This window comes from Macrosteles quadrilineatus, unplaced genomic scaffold (genome assembly GCF_028750875.1).
Source record: "Macrosteles quadrilineatus isolate MER2022 unplaced genomic scaffold, UCM_ALF_1.0 Scaffold_9__3_contigs__length_116548681, whole genome shotgun sequence".
Classification (NCBI taxonomy): Eukaryota; Metazoa; Arthropoda; class Insecta; order Hemiptera; family Cicadellidae; genus Macrosteles; species Macrosteles quadrilineatus.
This window is the reverse complement of record NW_026542602.1, coordinates 25,052,994-25,072,356: the sequence shown is the minus strand read 5'-3', so window position 1 is coordinate 25,072,356 and position 19,363 is coordinate 25,052,994. Positions and strand designations below refer to the sequence as shown.

General features: G+C 35.7%; 2 protein-coding genes across 2 annotated transcripts in view; both read left to right on the top strand.

Moving 5' to 3' along the window:
• The first annotated feature begins 547 nt into the window (after positions 1 to 547).
• Positions 548 to 2,028, top strand: LOC129003293 (centrosomal protein CCDC61-like). The gene has a single exon (XM_054431583.1). The coding sequence runs from the start codon at positions 760 to 762 to the stop codon at positions 2,026 to 2,028; it is 1,269 nt and encodes a 422-aa protein (XP_054287558.1). The 5' UTR covers positions 548 to 759.
• Positions 2,029 to 6,388: 4,360 nt separating this feature from the next.
• LOC129003292 (uncharacterized) overlaps positions 6,389 to 19,363 on the top strand; it is a 56,813-nt gene continuing 43,838 nt past the window's right edge. Inside the window, exons 1-8 of the mRNA XM_054431582.1 lie at positions 6,389 to 8,709; positions 9,803 to 10,000; positions 10,815 to 11,049; positions 12,060 to 12,277; positions 13,000 to 13,127; positions 14,765 to 14,976; positions 15,560 to 15,757; positions 18,080 to 18,237. Of these exons, the coding sequence (XP_054287557.1) occupies positions 6,389 to 8,709; positions 9,803 to 10,000; positions 10,815 to 11,049; positions 12,060 to 12,277; positions 13,000 to 13,127; positions 14,765 to 14,976; positions 15,560 to 15,757; positions 18,080 to 18,237 (3,668 nt within the window). The remainder of the gene's footprint in view (positions 8,710 to 9,802; positions 10,001 to 10,814; positions 11,050 to 12,059; positions 12,278 to 12,999; positions 13,128 to 14,764; positions 14,977 to 15,559; positions 15,758 to 18,079; positions 18,238 to 19,363) is intronic.

The following is a 19,363-nucleotide window of genomic DNA, read 5'->3' as shown; positions in this document are numbered from 1 at the left end:
AGCGGGCCAGCTTCACGTCGCTGTGTGACTTGACTGACTCAGTCAGGAGGATTCAGTTGTTGTGTGTGACTCAGTTTTGTTTTGTTTTTGCATTTCATTCAATTCAATCTATCTAATCTTCTCTTCTTCTGTGCTGCTGTGTTCTCTCCTTCTCTCTGTGCTGCTGTGTTCCGTTCTGTTCTGTTTTCTTAATTTTTGTAGGTAGTTTTTTTATGTACTTTGATTAAGAAATTAACCTAGAAAGATTATTAATTATAAATTTAGTATTAGTATAAGTATAGGTTCATTTGAAACCTAGCCTACAAATAAATGGTACGGTATGCGATTTTATAAGTGCAAACATTTTAAGGGAAGTGTGAAAATTGTTTGAACCATCAAAATATAATTCATTCTCACTGTTTGTCCTGCTCTAATATAAAGACAATTAACACAACTATTGTGAAGTAGGCAGACCAGGGTTTATTGGAAACATTTCTGTTCTGGGTAAGTGTAATAAAGGTTATAATAATTCCGGTGAACACTTGTTTAAGAATGGTAGGCCTAGGCCTATCCAAGGAATACTCTGTAAGTTACTTCATGATTTGTTTGATGAAGTAAACTGTATAATAATTTCAGCATCAGGACTTTGGCTTACAATTGTTGGCAGGGCTACGCCTATTTTACTGCTTGCTTGCTGTAATTTACTGCCTTTTGCAAAACAAAAATAAGATCTATCATTCCTAGTCTAAAAGTTCCAGAAGTGAGTAACTTAATCATAAAATGAATACAGACATAAACCTTGTAACTTCATGCGAATTTAGAGGGAGAGAGTATGTTGTTAGTCTCAGAACTGTGAAGCAACCTGAAACAATTGAAGTCAAAGTTACCGATAAAAAAACATCTGAAGAATGGATAGGTTCCTACATTGCTTCCTATATTGAAAACCTCACTCTCAAAACTGGAAACTATAAACGGTTTGATACATTCATATCAATGTTAAAGTCAGCCCTTTTGAGCACTAGTCATTGTGTCACTTTGGATTTATTGAAGTTTGAGGACCTTGAAATGTTAAGAAGCAGATCAACTCAACCCAGAAGTTTTAGTGTACATACAACTCAGATATTAGCTTCGTCAACAAACAATAGGCGCTATCTCATGGTTACATACACAGTTGAGTTTGATCGAATTCACTATCCCTTAGCTCTAGAGTATTGTGGACCTCCTGATCCAAGAGTTCTTCAAGAAACAATTGAAAGACTTGAGAAGCAGGTTGCTGAATTGCAATTCCAACTTGTGAATAATGATTATGCTAACATAAAGAGCGAAATAGATGCTTTGCAAAAAAGGGTTGTTAATATTACTACAGAGAATGTTTCGTTAAAGGAACAAATTAAAAAATTGACATCTTTAAAAATAAACAAAGATTGTCATAAGGAAATATATGCTTTACAGAACCATATAAATGAGCTGGAAGATAAACTCCATTTTGAGAAGTCTGTTGTAGATAAGTTAAAAAAAGATAATATTTTATTAGCATCCCAACTAGAAGACATCATAAGATCAGAAAACCATTTGCAAGATCCAATTAATAGGTCAAGGATTACAAATGTTAATCCTCTCTATCAGTTGTACACAAAAAAAAGTAATATGATTTCTCCAAAAAGAAAGTGCCGTACTATGAGCTGTGCAGAAAAGCCCTTTAATAGAAGTAGACCTGTATCAAAAGAAAGAAAAGCACATTCTGCCAGAAGTTTTAGGGATGTAACATGCAGTTCAAGTGATGAATCTGCTTTAGGTAGAGCTAAAAGAGAGAGATTGAAAAGACCCTTCACCCCAACAAGGAATCGAGCTTCATCACCTAGCTTTTCAGATCTTTCACACAATTCAGAACTAAGTCGTTGTGCTTGTAAGAATTGTCTTCATGACAAATTTTCCAAAAAAGATGAGACTTTCAATTACAGATTCAAGGGTAAAACTGGGGAAAGAGCTAAACTATTGAAACGAATCCAGAGTTTGGAGAAATTAATAAGTGGAATTGTCCTTAATTAATTCAATAAAAATCAAATCCATTTGGAAGTCTTTAGAAAATATCTTGATTTTACCTGCAGTTAGTAGGGGCTCTGGGTTTTTAAAATCAATGAACAATATATCAAAGAAAAACATGTTTGTTTATTTATAAAACTAATCGTTTCAATAACTATTGCATAATGTTCAAGACCCTAAGTTTTACTTCAGATTTTTTTTTAAATAAATGTATGTCCCATAGAAGTTTGTATCCATTTATTTCAACTACATGATACTTAACTTAGGCTTAAAAAGTTTTTACAAACATTGTTTGTATAAAGAAAAATCTATATAACAGGCCTAATTTAGGCTATTTATCTTAGGTTATGTTAGTTGTCGTAAAACAATTGTACATTAATTATTCAAATCAAATCAAATCTTTATTGCCAGAACCTTTTACAATGCATAGCAGTGTCAACTAGTTAAATAATAAATATAACTATAAAACAGTGCACAGATAATCACAGACATTTTTAGTTATACTATACATGGTCATTAACATTAAGGAAAAACTCATTTATGTCATATGGACGAATAGGGACTAATCAAAAGGTGCTTAACGTTCTTCTTAAAACAGTTAAATTCTAAACATTTATAATGAGAGGGTAGAGAATTATACAGTTTTTTCCCATTTCAACAAAACAATTCAGAGTAATTTTTAAATTACACTCCGGAAATTCTAAGTGAGTTACCGTACAGTTTCTAGTGAAATAGTTATGAACATTTTTATTTGTAGGTATAGTATGTAAATTTCTTTTAATAAACAACAGACATTCAAAAATATACATTGCAGGTATAGTGAGTATGTTGAATTTCCTAAACAATGCTATTTGGGTAGTGCTCAATTGAATTGTTTTCTCCCTTGAATTACAATACGGATCCGATAGGCCTACTTATTCCGTACACCATGTATGTATTTTAAAGGGCGAGGATTGGTGTACAATACAATACAATACAATATTCTTTATTGTTCATTCGTTAAGAATTACAATAGTGTCAATACAATAGTGAATTGTACATGTTAATTTCCATAATTTTCATAAAATTCCTTTATTGAGAAATTGCTCAATTAAAATTTTATAATGACTTAATAATAAAATTAAACTGTCATAACCAAACCAAACCAACCAAACTTGCTGATAATGAAAAAAGCTTAGTCAAAAAGTTAGTGCCACCAGCGGGATTCGAACCCGTGACTCTCAGCATATCAGCCTGGCACGCTAATCACTAGACCACGGAGGCCGATGGCTGCAAACCGTATTGTTACGCTAATGGTGTTCCCTCAGCTAATGAGAAGCCCACAGCTGTCATCGTAAGCTCATCCATACCTCCCCTGAGTAAATACCGCTATATATTGCTATATATCAACTAAATGAATGTGATTTTTATGTTGGTAGAAGATAAAGATCGTTTGTGACAGGCATACCGCAACATTTATTTTTAATTTGTTAACTTACAAGCCCATAAGTGTATAATAGTGTTTTTATTTTAACATTAAAATTTTGCCTTGCACTATTTTTTAGCTAACTAGTGACCTGTAGGGGCCATAGCCCCTAATTTAGACACAATTGTCCATATGAAGGCAACTCCCCATTTCGTGGTAGTAAGTCAAAAATATATCTATGAATTTGTCCCTGAATTTTAAAACAGTAAGGCCCATTTCCCGGAATCTCTTTTTGTGGAGCGGAAGTCGACGCAAAAGCCATTGCACGGTTGTATTGCCTTATGTTTTTTTATGAAGTTAGAATCATGTAAAAACATTACTTTTAGTTTGTCATTTAATTGTGGTTGTGGCATGTTAATGAGTCCATTGTGGCTACATGTGTCAAAATGTCCATTTGTGGCCTCTGTGAAGTGAAATGCGCCACAATGCATGCAAGTGCTGTTAAAAGGACCTAGATTGTGAGAAACAACACTCAACTCATTTTCCAGCATTCTTCTGAAGGCAGGTTGTAAACCAGCTTGTAGATTTCTTTCATATTTAGGCCTTACATGACGTTCTCTTTCAGCATTTCTTGTGTTAGTTGAATTCCTGGATACTCTTCCACGTCTTGCAGGTCTTCCCCTACCCTGTCTAGTTACATCACTCATTATAAAAACGGAAAACAAAAAAAATTCCTGGAAAATCTTCCAGTTACTTCACTCATTATAAAAACGGAAAACCAAAAAATTAAACTAATACATTTCATTTTGAAACATTATTCAACAACTTTGACTTTCGGAATAAATGTAAACATTACAAATAAATAAGCAACAGCTGATTAGAATGCAGACGTTTTTTCAGTCCCCATGCTTTTCCCAAACTTTCACATTTATAATATTAGTTAGATTTTCCATATATAGGGAATAAGCTATTACCGTCTCATGGTAAGACCTATACCCGGGACCGATTAACTTTTTAGTTTTGAGGTCCCCAGAGGCCAAAAATACCCTCCGTTGAAATTCATATACACAGAATATTTACAGTATATTTATATATATATATATGCCCATTAGCGCGATAACTCGAGCAAAAATGATCTGTTTTGATTTTGATGAAATTTAGTTAAAACGTGTAAACCAACGTTTATTCAAACTTGTTCTCGAATCAGCATGATCGGACTATGGAAACGGGAGTTTATGGGGTAAAAATTATTTTTTCCCATTTTTGACTCCAAAAATATAAAATTTCACAATTTCTTTCCAGACCATTTTGTAGAGCTTAAAAAAAGAAATAATTTTGTATATTGAAGCTTTAGTGTATGCCTAACGGTTACAGGGATGATAAAAAAAAACTGTAAATTTAAAACTCATATATTATTTTTATGGAGATAAATAAACAGTTGTAGTTTTATTTGCTTGTTTATGGATATATTTTGATCAAATTGGCAATTTTCTTTATTTCATACTAAGCAATCAACATTTCAATAAAAAAACACACCTCAATATCTTCCCTGTAGCTGCAAACCTAAGTACTCATTCAAGTTATTTAAATAGGAAATAAATCTGAAAATTTCAGGGAATATTTAAGTAGAAATTCACCTGTGTAAATGGAAATTCGCTTAGTCTGCTAGGTTTGCTGCGGCAAGGGTATTAATTTTGTGATGGTTACTGATCACAAAATACAAGTCTAATGCCAACAGACGATATTATTTTTATCAATCATTTTAGCCTATGGATTGCATCCTATAACTGATTGATATTGAAAGAATAAGAATAAGAATAAGAACTTAAGTTTCTTACCTAGAAAGGTAGGTATTGCCTTAGCAATCCTATTTCATCAATCCGAAATTAATTTCAGACCCGAAGTTCCATAATAAAAAAAATGTTGTCAACCTAGACTCCAACTGATGATGGATCTCCACCCAAATTAATTTTGGATTGATAAAATAGGATTGCTTAGGTAAGACCTCTCAGTATCAATTAACATTATTTTTGTTTTCACATACATTGCCAATCCCAACACCAACACCAGACTTGTAGCGCTAGTTACTCAGCTCCGCCTGACAGGACTTCTAGAACTAGCTACTGAAACAAGCACTGTGTGACAGGGCCTTAATTAAATTGTAATAACAAATTGGAATTGACAATTTAATATTTAAAAAAATGCATAATTTTAATTAAATGTGACTGTTAAGGAAATAATTACTGTACTGCTCTCAAGCGTTTAAAAACTTGCAAATTGTATGACCAATGTTTCCTATAAAACATAATAATAGGACACTAAAAATTAGTTTGATTTGTAGGTAATGGGATTATGGCACCAATGAATTCTCTACCAAAAGCTGTTTTGTCTTCTCCGAGCCAGAGTGACAATCAAGGATCCACATTGAACACGAGTCTTAACAACACATCATCCATAATTCTGAGCAGACTCAAATTTGAAGAAGCCATTGAGAAAAGCAGTGCTCAGATAGAGAAAGAAGCGCATCAGAAGCGACTTAAAAACTTGAGAAAAGAACTTGACTTTCTCCAGACTACCTCTTGGAGATATTCACCCATAGATATCTACATCGGACAGTAAAAGGTTCTTATAAACAAATTTAATTTTGCTGTTGTAGGGAATTCAATGTTCTAGTTAGACTGCAGTTTGCCTGCAAGCCAACACAGTTTAGCGTTGTGGAATTGTGGTGATATTCCAAGTACTGTACAAAATGTCAGCTGACATTCTTAATGTTTTAGTCAGATTTGTTTATTTATTCTGTTTAATTCTTGTATTCAGTTTTGCTTAATAAAACCTAAGTTTTATTCTCTAAAGGTTTATTACAATTTATTAAGCAAATATTATCATAATTAGTCTGAGAATCAGTATCTATAGGCTTCCTATAAACCATTCTATTCAATCACTTAATACTAGAGAAAAAAAATGGATAAACTGTTAAGACCAGAAAGATTTGAATGTCTACCTGATACAACCAAAGCAGCATTTGAATTCAAACATTGGTTGAGGACTTTTGAAAATTTTGTATCCTCTGTTGATAAAGTAAGTGACGAAGAAAAGTTAAAACTACTCATAAATTACATTAGTCACAACGTATATGAATTTATTTCAGAAGCAAAGACCTATGAAGATGCTGTGAAGGTTTTACAGACCCTCTATGTGAAACCTCAAAATGAAGTTTATTCAAGGCATATATTAGCTATTTCCAAGCAACAACCTGGGGAGTCTGTAGATCAATTCTTACAAAAACTGAAACTTTTGAGTAAAGATTGTAATTTTCGTAATGTTAATGCAGAAGAAAGTAAAAACGATTACATTAGAGACTCATTCATCACTGGGCTATTATCTCCTCAAATACGTCAAAGACTACTAGAGAACAATACTCTGAAATTAGAGGATGCCGTTGCTCAAGCAAGAGCTCTAGAATCAGCTCAGAAACACTCAGAAATCTACCAACAAACTCATCAAAATCAATTCTTGAACAGTACTTTAAATCAAGAGATGAATCAAGAAGAATGTTATAAGGAATCATCACTGGCTGCCTCAGGGACAATAAAATGCTTCTTCTGTGGGAAAGCCAAACATCCTCGAAATGTCTGTCCAGCCAGGGATGCTGATTGTCGAAACTGTGGGATAAAAGGTCATTTCTCAATTGTTTGTCGTCGTAAAAAATCAGGTAAATCTTCTAATCTTTCAGCCATGGAGAAAAGTCATGAGTCGGGACTGCTGGCTGCCGCTCCTCGATGTTTATCAAAGTCTGTAGTTACAGTTAAGATTAACAATGTTGTCGCTGATGCTCTAATAGATACTGGTAGCTCTGAAACATTCATAAATAAAACATTCGTTGACAAAACAAAGTTTTTAGTTGTTCCTGGAGGAGGCCAGATTTCTATGGCATCTGTAGACTTACAATCCCGTATCTGTGGGCACTGCTTCGTTGATATTGAGCTTTTAGGGCATCAACATATAAAAACTAAGGTTTCAGTTTTGCCTAATCTCTGTGCAGACATGATAATTGGGCATGATATTCTCTCTAAGTATACAAATCTATGCATATCATTTGGCGGTTCTAAGCCAGCATTAACTTTGGGCCCTTGCAGTTTGCCTACAGCTATTGTTGAACCTCCTGAACTATTTGCTAATCTTTCACCAGATTGTCACCCAATAAAAATAAAATCTCGAAGGTTCTCCCTTGGTGAAACAAGATTTATAGAAAATGAAATAGGTAAATTGTTGTCTGAAGGAATAATTGAAGAGAGCAATTCTCCTTGGAGGGCTCAAGTCCTGGTTACCAAAAATGAGAATCACAAAAGACGGTTAGTCATTGATTACTCTCAAACTATTAACCGTTTCACTAACCTTGATGCTTATCCTTTACCAAATATTGAAGATCTTGTTTCAAAAATTTCTAAGTATGAGGTATTTAGTACAGTTGACCTCCGAAGCGCTTACCATCAAATCCCTATTTGTGAAAATGAGAAAAAATACACTGGCTTCGAAGCAGGTGGAAAACTATATCATTTCAACAGAATACCTTTTGGAGTTACCAATGGAGTTGCTTGTTTCCAGCGTGTAATTAATGGTATAATCAGTAAAGAAAAGATAGAAGGGGTTTTTGCTTATCTAGATGATTTGACGGTTTGTGGTAAAGATCAAGAAGATCATGATAGAAATCTTGCAAATTTCTTGGCAGCAGCCAACAAGTACGGGCTGACTCTGAATCAAGACAAATGTTCATACTCCCAAAGATCAATCAGACTTCTGGGATACCTAATTGAAAATAACACTATTAAACCGGATCCTGAAAGACTTGAACCCCTTCTGAACTTACCTGTTCCTAGTAATTTTGATTTATTAAGGCGTGCAGTTGGAATGCTAGCTCACTATTCAAGATGGATCCCTCAATTTTCTGAAAAAGTACACAGATTAGTTAAATGCAAAACATTTCCAATTCCTCCAGAAGTTGTTTCTGACTATGAAAAACTGAAACAAGAGATAGCTCAGTCTGCTATTAATACTATTGATGAATCTATCCCATTCGTAGTAGAAACTGATGCATCACAGAATGCACTTGCAGCGACTCTTAGTCAAATGGGTCGTCCAGTTGCTTTTTTTTCACGATCGTTATCAGACAGTGAAAAGAGACACTCGATAATAGAAAAGGAAGCAGCAGCTATTGTCGAGGCAGTCAGGAAATGGAGACATTTCTTAGTTGGACGGCATTTCAAGATTGTGACAGATCAAAGGTCGGTGTCATTTATTTTTGATCAAAAACACAGTAGCAAAATAAAGAATGAGAAACTTCAACGATGGAGGCTAGAACTGTCTTGTTTTAGTTTTGACACTGTCTACAGGCCTGGTATTCAAAATACAGTCGCTGATGCCTTCACTCGACTCTGCAGTTCGATGCCAAATCAAAGTTTAATTGACTTACATAAGTCACTATGTCATCCAGGCGTTACTCGAATGGTGCACTGGGTCCGAACCCACAATCTTCCTTACTCAGTCGAAGATGTGCGAAAAATGACTGCAAGCTGTCCACTATGTGCAGAGATCAAACCAAAATTCCTGAAAACTTCTAGTGGACATCTCATCAAAGCTATGGCCCCATTTGAGAGGCTTAATATGGATTTTAAAGGGCCAATCCCTTCAGTAACAAATAACACCTATATTCTAACTATAGTTGACGAATATTCACGTTATCCTTTTGCACTCCCCTGTCCTGATATGAGCTCAAGAACTATTATCAAACAACTTCACAAAGTCTTCAGTATTTTTGGTACACCATCATATATACACACAGACCAGGGTAGCGGTTTTATGTCGGTAGAACTAAAATCGTTTTTACATAATTTGGGAATAGCTACAAGTCGTGCAAGTCCATATAACCCACGTGGAAATGGGCAAGTTGAACGATTCAACGGAGTAATATGGAATACTGTTCAGCTAGCATTGAAATCGAGAGGGATGAAAATAACTCAGTGGGAAAGTGTTTTAGATGAAGCCCTTCATTGCATCAGATCCCTCTTATGCACACCTACGAATTGTACACCGCACGAAAGAATGTTTAAACATCAAAGAAGATCTAGCAATGGAGAAACTATCCCTACTTGGCTGACTATTCCAGGAAAAGTTCTTATGAAGAAGCACATAAGAGGCAGTAAGTTTGACCCACTGGTCGAAGAGGTTGAAGTAATTGAGACAAACCCAAAATATTCTTTAGTCCGCAATAAAGAAGGAAGAGAATCAATTGTGTCCTTAAGATATTTAGCACCAAGAGGAAATGTAATGCAAAATCCAACAAATCTTACTTATGAAAACGAAGACGGTGATGAACAGTTGGAACAGAACACTACCTCGTCAAAATCGCTCCTTCTGGAACAGAACACTACTTCGTCACAACCGCTCCTTCAAAACTATACAGATTTATGTTTACCACCAGCAACGTCAGATGGTGTTCCTGAAAATGATGAACATCAAACCAGCAGCGCTCCTTGCAATCAACCTCATCCACCACGTCAGTCAACCAGACCAAAGGTGTTACCTAAGAAATTCGATGTGTATAAAATTTACTAGAGCGGAAGAATGTGGTGATATTCCAAGTACTGTACAAAATGTCAGCTGACATTCTTAATGTTTTAGTCAGATTTGTTTATTTATTCTGTTTAATTCTTGTATTCAGTTTTGCTTAATAAAACCTAAGTTTTATTCTCTAAAGGTTTATTACAGGAATATCACATAGTTGATTGTGACTAAGTGTCTTGGATCATGGACATATTTAAATACTTTTGACTATGAGTAGAAGGATACGTCCCATTCCATATAACATCCTATTCTATGTTAAATCTGTAGCCAGTTTTACAATTGAAATTTGAAATTAATGCAGTTGTTAAACTAATGTCCAAAAGAGTGCTTGTTGCTGTGAATTAGGCCTACTGGTTTCTATTAATACTGAGCCAGTTAATGATGGTAAAATATAACATTTATATGACGTCAACTTTCTTAGTATCAAAAACTAGTAGCACACTCTGTGATAGGCTGTTCAACTATGTTATATTTGAATTGAAAAATGGCTACAGCTGGTCAATGAATTAGATATCAAGGTATCTAAAAGTAAATGTTTATACCTACCATTTTGTACCTAAATCATCCGCCTTCTACTACTCTCTGTGATGTACAGACTTAGGGTGCTGTCAGTTGGAACAACTAGGGTGTGCACTTTTTTGGCAACCAGTAGTCACTGGCATTGAGAGGTTAAAATACATACAATTTTGTAAAGAAATTTCATGGTTTAAGCAAGCCAACAACCTACCTCATCCTATAGAATAACCTAACGTTCGCAGTTTTACAGGGACGGGATGTGGTCAGCAGTCACCAAAGTAGGTCAGCTGCTGGGACTGAGCCGTCCAGAGCCTCAGGTGGACTGGGACGCAGTGGCAGCAGTGTTAGATGCTGAGGACGAAACACACCACAGCGACCTTGAAGATGACGTTAAGGTTGACAACACCGTTGAAGGCCAGGTCGCTTGTCAACACAGGACAGGAGTCATCACAGAACTGTATCAGACTCATGGATACATCACTAGTGTAAGTCCTTGTTCATAGTTATTTGTTTTTTGGGTACTTTCCTGTTAAAGGGAACATTCATTATTATCGATGATTTATTTTCGATATATCGATAGTTTTGTTTTACTTCACGATTGGTATTCCTTCTGTTTTAATATCTTCAAACGCATTTAAAAATTACAAATTAAGAACTAACCTTGTCTAGGCAAAAATAATAGCCTATATATTGAATTAGGACATGAAACTATTCTAAACTGACCTAACATAACTAACCAAACTTGCTGTATAGGCTAAGTTACCGTTTCAAAATTCCATTTGATAACAGAAGAGAAAAGGCATATGGGGTGTGATACTAGAAGGCTATCAAACGGATTTTTGAAATGTTACAGCAAGTTTGGTTGGTTAGGTTAGTTTAGAACAGTTTCATTTTAATATAGGCTAATATTTTTTAAATTGTTTGTTGATTCTGAACAATATTTATTTACTGTATCCTATATCGTACTTGTCAGCTGATATGTTTCAATTTGTTACTATCAATATATCGGATGGAAAACAAAACTATCGATATATCGAAAATAAATCATCGATAATAATGAATGTTCCCTTTAACAGGAAAGTACCGTTTTTTGTTACCCTGCAAACCCCAAACTCTAAAAACTCTAAAACTCAAAACTTACTTTGCCAATTTAAAAAAAAATTTTTAAAACGTTCTTTTACATTTTATGGTGCTAGCTTTAGTTTGGAATTGTTTTACATTTTACTTCAAGCTAGGCCAAGAGGGTCGTAGAATTACTGGTAAGCCGTTGGTGTTTGCGAGAATTCGAATACAAGACTTCGGTAATTGAAGCATTGTGCTCTACCAAAATAATTAATAATTCATAGACCAGCCTGCTCCCCTGTCTGACCAAGTAGGCCTATTGTTTTCTAACTCATTTACCAGCTTAAGGTCTTGGTTAAGAGTCACCTTCAGGTCTCGTAATACCGATTACTGTAGTTTTTGCATTTTGATTGTATAATCTTATTTAATACAGGCTTCTAGTGGAGAAGAGGGAGAAAATCGCCCTTTGTACTTCCAGTTGAAGAATGCTCCAGAAAACCTTAAGGTTGGCAACCGTGTTGTGTTTCTTGCTTTCCGCTTAGCTGAGGATAGTGACTGGGTTGTCAGGAAGGTGTTGTATGTCGACAATGAACGCTGGGATGATAAAAATGAAGATGAAGAAGAAGACAACACTCAGCAGTCTGTTGTCAAGTAAGTGGCAATAAAAATATTGTATTATTATTACCATTGTTATGGTAAAAATTAACTTAGGGATGCGATTTGACATATTTTTATCTCAAATATGGATGTAGGAGCATTGTGTATTACTGACTAAAAACCACCAGTATTTTAGCCAGGACTTTGCCCACTTATCAAGGACAACTGGGTCCATTTTCAATTCATCTAAAAGTTTCTGACCTTTCTCACGATCAAACTGGCAACCTTTGGAATATTTGGTGAGCACTGTAATCACTCTCCTACCAAGATTTTTTCACAATATTACCATTTATATATGTTTATACTGTTAATATGTTAATGCTGGTTATGCATTCGCATTGTACTTTTCTGTTAAGATTTTCTTGTTTCCCATCATAATTTGTGGCAATCATGCAGGTTCCCCTCTCACTTTGACGGTAATGTTGGTGTGCTTGTAGTTGTGTGAATCATGGTAGGTGCTATACATTTTTTCTCACTGCTGAAATGACAAAATGAAATTGTTCTCTCCCTACTCTCATTCAATAAATTGCTCATGCTATGCAAAATTAAATATACAGGAATTTTGACTTTAGTGAAATGTAAATTGTCTAAAACTAACCAAATAAATTACTGAAGAAAATTTAAATATTTTCATAACAGTAAAATAAGTTCTTATGTAGATGTAGTAGGCCTACGGTAAAAGAAGATTTACATTTAATTTGTCATTGATTTTGCAGGGAGGAGTGTGAGACCGCTTACAAACACGTAATTGGGAAGATCACAGGGAGAAAAGGTCGAACAGTCTTTGCTGAGGATGTCCAATTTTCTTTAGACTCAGTAGAGATAGATTTTATTCCTGTAGAGGGTGAGTATGAGCTCTTCCATCCTTGACTGTTTAGGTAAAGCATGTAAGGTACCAAATTTTAAGTGGGGTAAAAACGTACTACGAATAAATGGACACCAGAACTTACCCGATTTTTAACCACAATAGCCTACTCCGATGCCTATGTGTTGGCCATAGCTTGGGCTATGGGCCAAAGAACGTAGGCCTATTTTTATTCACTGTGAAGTACACAAACACATCCACAACTACATATTTATTCATAATAGCACTTCGTTTCACATGATAAAGTTAAACCGGCCGATTTTACAGATATTTAACGCCGCCGACGACATAACCCCAAACTGGTGTTTATTTGTTGACAGACCACAGACGAAAACTAGACCGGCTCAACAAGTGAATTTGCGATCAGCTGTTGTCTAGTACTACTTGAGTTCGCCGCTTGAGCGCGTAAGCCTCGAGCGGGCAGGAACGAAGGATTTTACTCCAAGACAGGATTATTCGCTCACACGCCGTCTACAAAGTAACTTCGACGTTACATCTACGCTCGCACGATAATCGACACGACCGTACGATTTTGTTACAAAGGTTAGCTAGCATATTTAGTTAGGACCTTTACACGTTTTACGTTATTTACATTTCACGCAATTCTTAATCTATTATTCATATTCGCTTTATTAAAGTCCCGATTCGAATTGTCTAAATTTAATAACTTAACTTGAGTCTCGACCCGCCAGTTCCTGCCTGCCAGTGACTAGCGGTGGATATCTTTTGGTTCGGTTAAATTAATTTGCTCCGAAATTACATTTATTCTGTTCGTTTAACGATTAGTTATTACTTAAATTATTCTAGTCAATTCGTCGTTTAATACCCCGAGACTTGTCGTCTGAGTTCTAAACCCCGTCTTTGGCGGGTGAAAGAATCGAGTCTTGGGAGCAGGCTGATTTGAACAATCAGCTACGTAAATTAATACTAAATTTATTTTAATTCATCTCACGTTAAATTATCCGTCCAGTTATATTAATTAGGCCCCGACGACTCTGTAGGGATTGGGTTTTACGTCATATTACATTTTACATTATTTACCTAGGCCTTTAGTTAATTATTTTAAAGTTCATTACGAGTAATTGAATCCCATTGGCTTAAGATTGAATACTCGTCGGTCCCACAGAGTCATTCAAAAAGTTAGGCAAAATGATCCAAAACACTTTAACGAAGGTAAGGATGATATATAGCTCCAACTGAGCGTCTGCAGGATTTCCTGAACGTTTCCTGAGCTCTGAGCCTTCGGTTAAATTTTAAATAAATTGATCAGTCAAAGCCGTGACAACTTCGTATCGACCCCTGGATTTTTTCTCGGCTCCTTCTGAGCACTCCGGGGAAGAAATTTGAGTGTGGCTGGTTCTAGGGGTAGGCCTAGCCTGACTTTGGTGAATGCTGGTTTATTCCCCCCCTAGAATTTTGCGTCACAAGCAATTCATTAAGTTTAGCTTGGTTAAAAGGTTTTTGTATATAAAAGAGATCAGTAATTAATTGACAGTAGCTCACTCTTCTCTGTGGCTCAATTCAACTATGATAATTTTAACATGATTTGACATGGCAATCCTTTCTAAACTAAACCGTTTAACTCAGAACTCTAGCATTGATGATATTTTTGACAGGTGACTGGGTGAGTCTTAGCTCGCTGGTACAACCCCAGTCCGAGGGAGACACGGTGTTGATGGTAGATCGGGTGAGTCCACTGCGTAGCTGCACTCGCGAGGGTCAGGTGAGCCACTGGACACCCGATTGTCAGCTCGGCATTGTAGACGGAGAGGTGGTGTTCAGCAAAGACGCTTGTGAGCCTGGATATCTGCCCAGAGTTGGCGATCAGGTAAACACACCGATTTGTGATTCTACGAAAAACACTGTGGTGATTTGGTTTTTCAATATCTCTAACAAACATTTTCAAAATAGGACCTTGACCAACTGTTGTACTGAGTTGTATCGATGTTGAGCATTGGTAAGGAGCTCTTATGAAGATGCTCAAAAACTAGTGGTAGTGTGAGGGAATTTAATTTTACTAGACGGTCTACTAAATGTATTTAGAGTTGCACAGCAGATCTAATCAAGACGAGATTCAAACCCTGAATCTTCAGCGCTGACTCTTAGTACGGGAGACAACGCCTTAGGCTACATTTATCAGGTAGACCTGACAGTATACCGTACTCCCAACACTTGCCTACTTAAAGCCCTAGAGTTGTAGTTCTAAACTGACTGTCAGGTAACAGCACATGTCGTGAAGCTTTCAACTTTTGTTGAGCTAAACTCACATAGATAGTTGTTAAGTGGATGATTTGTTATGTTAATCTTGTGTTAAATATATTGCTATAGGAATTTAAAGGGCTGAGAAAAAACACACTCTCGAATATAGCATTGACACTAACTAAAAAACAGTGTTTGATCTCACATAACAGGTAACCGTTTACTGCATTGAAAGTGATCAAGGTCAACTGACATGGAGGGCAGTGCAAGTGGTTGCAACTTCGGAGAAAGCCATACAGTCATCACAGGATCAAACATTGACATCACTGCTACAAGACAAACAAGGCATTGTTATATCTGAAAACACCAACTTTGGAATAGTCTCCCTTGGACAGGAGAAGGATATCAAGGTGAGTGGTTGCCAAATATTTGAATCCTATATCTAAAACAAGCGCATGTATAAGCAAACTTTTATTTTCGTCCGAGAATTTTTGATTTTTTTGTTGAATATGGGGTATTTGGTCACGAGAAAATCGATTGAAGTTGGTTACAATGCTGGGAAAATCCGGTTTTTATCATACAGCCCTTGAAAGTGCCCATGTTATCGGCAACACCTTTTTATAGCGGCAGTTAAAAAAAAAAAAAAACTGTTACAGGTTATTTTTATTGTCATAATATGATTTGACATGTAATCAAAAATAACTGCATTGGTTACTTTTGACTAAACATTTAAAACAATAGTTGTAATAAGTTAGTTTATTTGGTAGATATTAATAGTGTTCTTGAAACCTATAAATTTGCTATGTCAGCGGATAAGAGATATTATTGAATAAGCATTATGCACCCACATTCCAAGCGAACAATATTAGAAAATTTAAATCAAGAATCAAGAATTTTATTGTCATTGACCTTTCTTTGTACAAAGGAATCTAGACATATTCAAAACATTCCAAATTAACAAATAAAATGCAGCAAAGACAAACAAATGAAATACCTTGCTATCCTTGCTACACCTAATGCTGAAACTGGAAAGATGAACAACAAATTATCCAAATGCAACTGGGCAATGAAAAGGTTTGCAAAAGTTTTGATTCAATAATTAACTTATTTAATGAATGTTTTATTGAATTCTAGTAAAACTCGGGTCTCCCGGTACTATTCATGTAAATTGAGATGACCAGATCATTGAGATGGCAAGATACATCATCTTGCGATAAAAGAAATGTAATGCAAACATAATATGGATTAAAACGGGATAAAGTGGATTGGAGCATCAGTGGATGAGTGTGTTTGTTAAAATGTTGCCTTTACCCTTCATATGGGGGCGTCGTACGAGTATGCTAGCTGTTTACCTGTGACACAGTAGAGGATTTGGTAAACTTAGTAATGGCTTCATATAACGGACAGGAGTTACATTCGTTTTAAGTTTTGTTTCCTATGCACTGCCCCAACACCCAGGAAATCAACTGTTTTCAAAAAATATCTATAGTGTGAAAAAGCTTGCCAACAATGCTTTATGAATGAAACATTTTTAAAAATCTGTTCTTTGCACTAATATAGATTTTATTTAAATTGTTTGGATACCCAAGGGGTTAAAAGGCTTGTTGGAGTTTGTCGATGTCGAATTAGGAAGATGGGAGTTGAGAACCGAGATAGGAAGATCCAAGTTAGGCTCATCTTACTAAGGGTGTGCAAAGCAGCAAAAAATGTTCGATTCAATTCTAAAGATTTTCGATTCGAATCAATGCAGCTCTAGTCGAAGCAATACAGCATTTTTCTATTCATACTGTCAATGGAGTGAATTAACAATAATCACAATTTACCACTTGTTGATGTGGTATTTATGGCCTGTGTTATGTTGGTATGATGGCCTATTTATACATATGACATAGGCCTATATGAGTTTTAGGTGAAAAAATATTTATTTTCAATCATATAGAAGAACCTATATTTCTGGAAATGTCAGTGAACTGCTTTATTTACCTATTTCATAATTTTTACTTGCAGAATCATATATTGTTAAGCACGCTACTTATGTTATAGTTATGATATTGATTTTACAAATAAAGATATATTTTGGTGTAGACGAATAAAAACATTTGTAAGATGTATACTGAAACTTTTAATTAGTTTACATTGATAAAATGAGAGGTTAGAATCAGACCTAAAAACTACAATGTATACATAGCTTCAGACCTACAAAAATACCAAATTTATCATTCTAAAATATCAGTCTTACTAGTTGAGTATCAAGTAACAGTTTTTCAGACTTTAGTTGTTTTTACTTTTTAGAATGATTTTGGAGTGACTTTTTTGCTATGTTTACAATAGTAAAACATATCTAACACTGCTTACACTTAACAACACTTCTCATCATTTGCAATGTCAAAACAAAAAATTATAAAACAATTAAAACAATATTTACTTGCAAAAAATTAAATAAGAACACCTTCGCAAAGGAAACGCAACAACAACGCGCTCCTGTATTGCGGGTATTGCATTGACTTTCTGCAGGCGTTTTCGTGTATGCATACTGATTCCCCCATGAATAGAATCGGGTTTTGACCACCACTGATTCGAATCAAATCAGAATTTTGATGCATTTTCGATGAACCTCTAATCTTACTCATCACTTGCAAAATGTGTTTCTTAGCAGCTGAGCAGCTTGCCAGATATAGAGTTGAGATTGCACCTCACTTGTTTTTGATGGTAACAGCTGTCGTCTGTTTCAGATTGACATAAGTAATGAAGGTGCCAGTCCTCAGACGCTGATTGGTGTTGAGAAGACAAATCGAGAGTCACAGTTTCAGCTTCCACCGTTCTCCTTCCCTCTCCCTACCACCCTACAGCCTCATGACACACTGCATGTCACTTCTAAGGTACAGGGAAGGTAGGTGTCAGTTATTGTAGCCTATAGCACTGCCCTTTATGTTGTGTTTTGGGTAGGCCTACAGGTTGAAACACAATTAATAGGGAAAAATGTCCTGATTTTCACAATAGTATTTTCAATAGTAAATACACCCACCATGATAAGTTAGGTAGTGTTGCAGCTGTAGCCTCTCATATCATATGAATCTATATTTCGATTTAGTTGATGTACTAATTTTTTCCTATTTATTTTTGGAAGATTTATAAGTGAGACGAGGTTAAGCTTAGTGGGTTTCAAAATGTACACCATACAATGTTTGGATGATTTTTTTCAATTTAGTTTGATTATGTAATTAAAAGCTGGTAAATTTAATTTTTGTATGTAAGCCAGGCCCGTTTTTTACCATGTCAGCGCCCTAGGCACAACTAATAGTAGCGCCCATTTGCAATATATAACAGGGTGACCACCAACCGGGAAATCCGGGAACTAAGCGTGAATTTTTTTGAACCAGGAATTATGTGTTAATTTTTTATTTCTACCTGGGATTGTCAATTTACAACAGTGACGTTTCCGTGACCACGGAAGACGGGAGGCGATAATATGTCTCCACAAGGCCTCGAGGGAAGATAATAATATCTAAACGACCGCGGGATATGATCATGATTTTACCGCGATCGCGCAATACGATAATGAGATCCACAGAGCCGTGAAGGATAATCAGAATATTGCCGCGATCTCATGATACGATGATAATGTCTAAACGACCATGGGATATGATCATAATTTTACCGCGATCGCGCAATACGATAATGAGATCCACAGATCCGTGAAGGATAATCAGAATATTGCCGCGATCTCATGATACGATGATAATGTCTAAACGACCATGGGATATGATCATAATTTTACCGCGATCGCGCAATACGATAATGAGATCCACAGATCCGTGAAGGATAATCAGAATATTGCCGCGATCTCATGATACGATGATAATGTCTAAACGACCGCGGGATATGATCATGATTTTACCGCGATCGCGCAATACGATAATGAGATCCACAGAGCCGTGAAGGATAATCAGAATATTGCCGCGATCTCATGATACGATGATAATGTCTAAACGACCATGGGATATGATCATGATTTT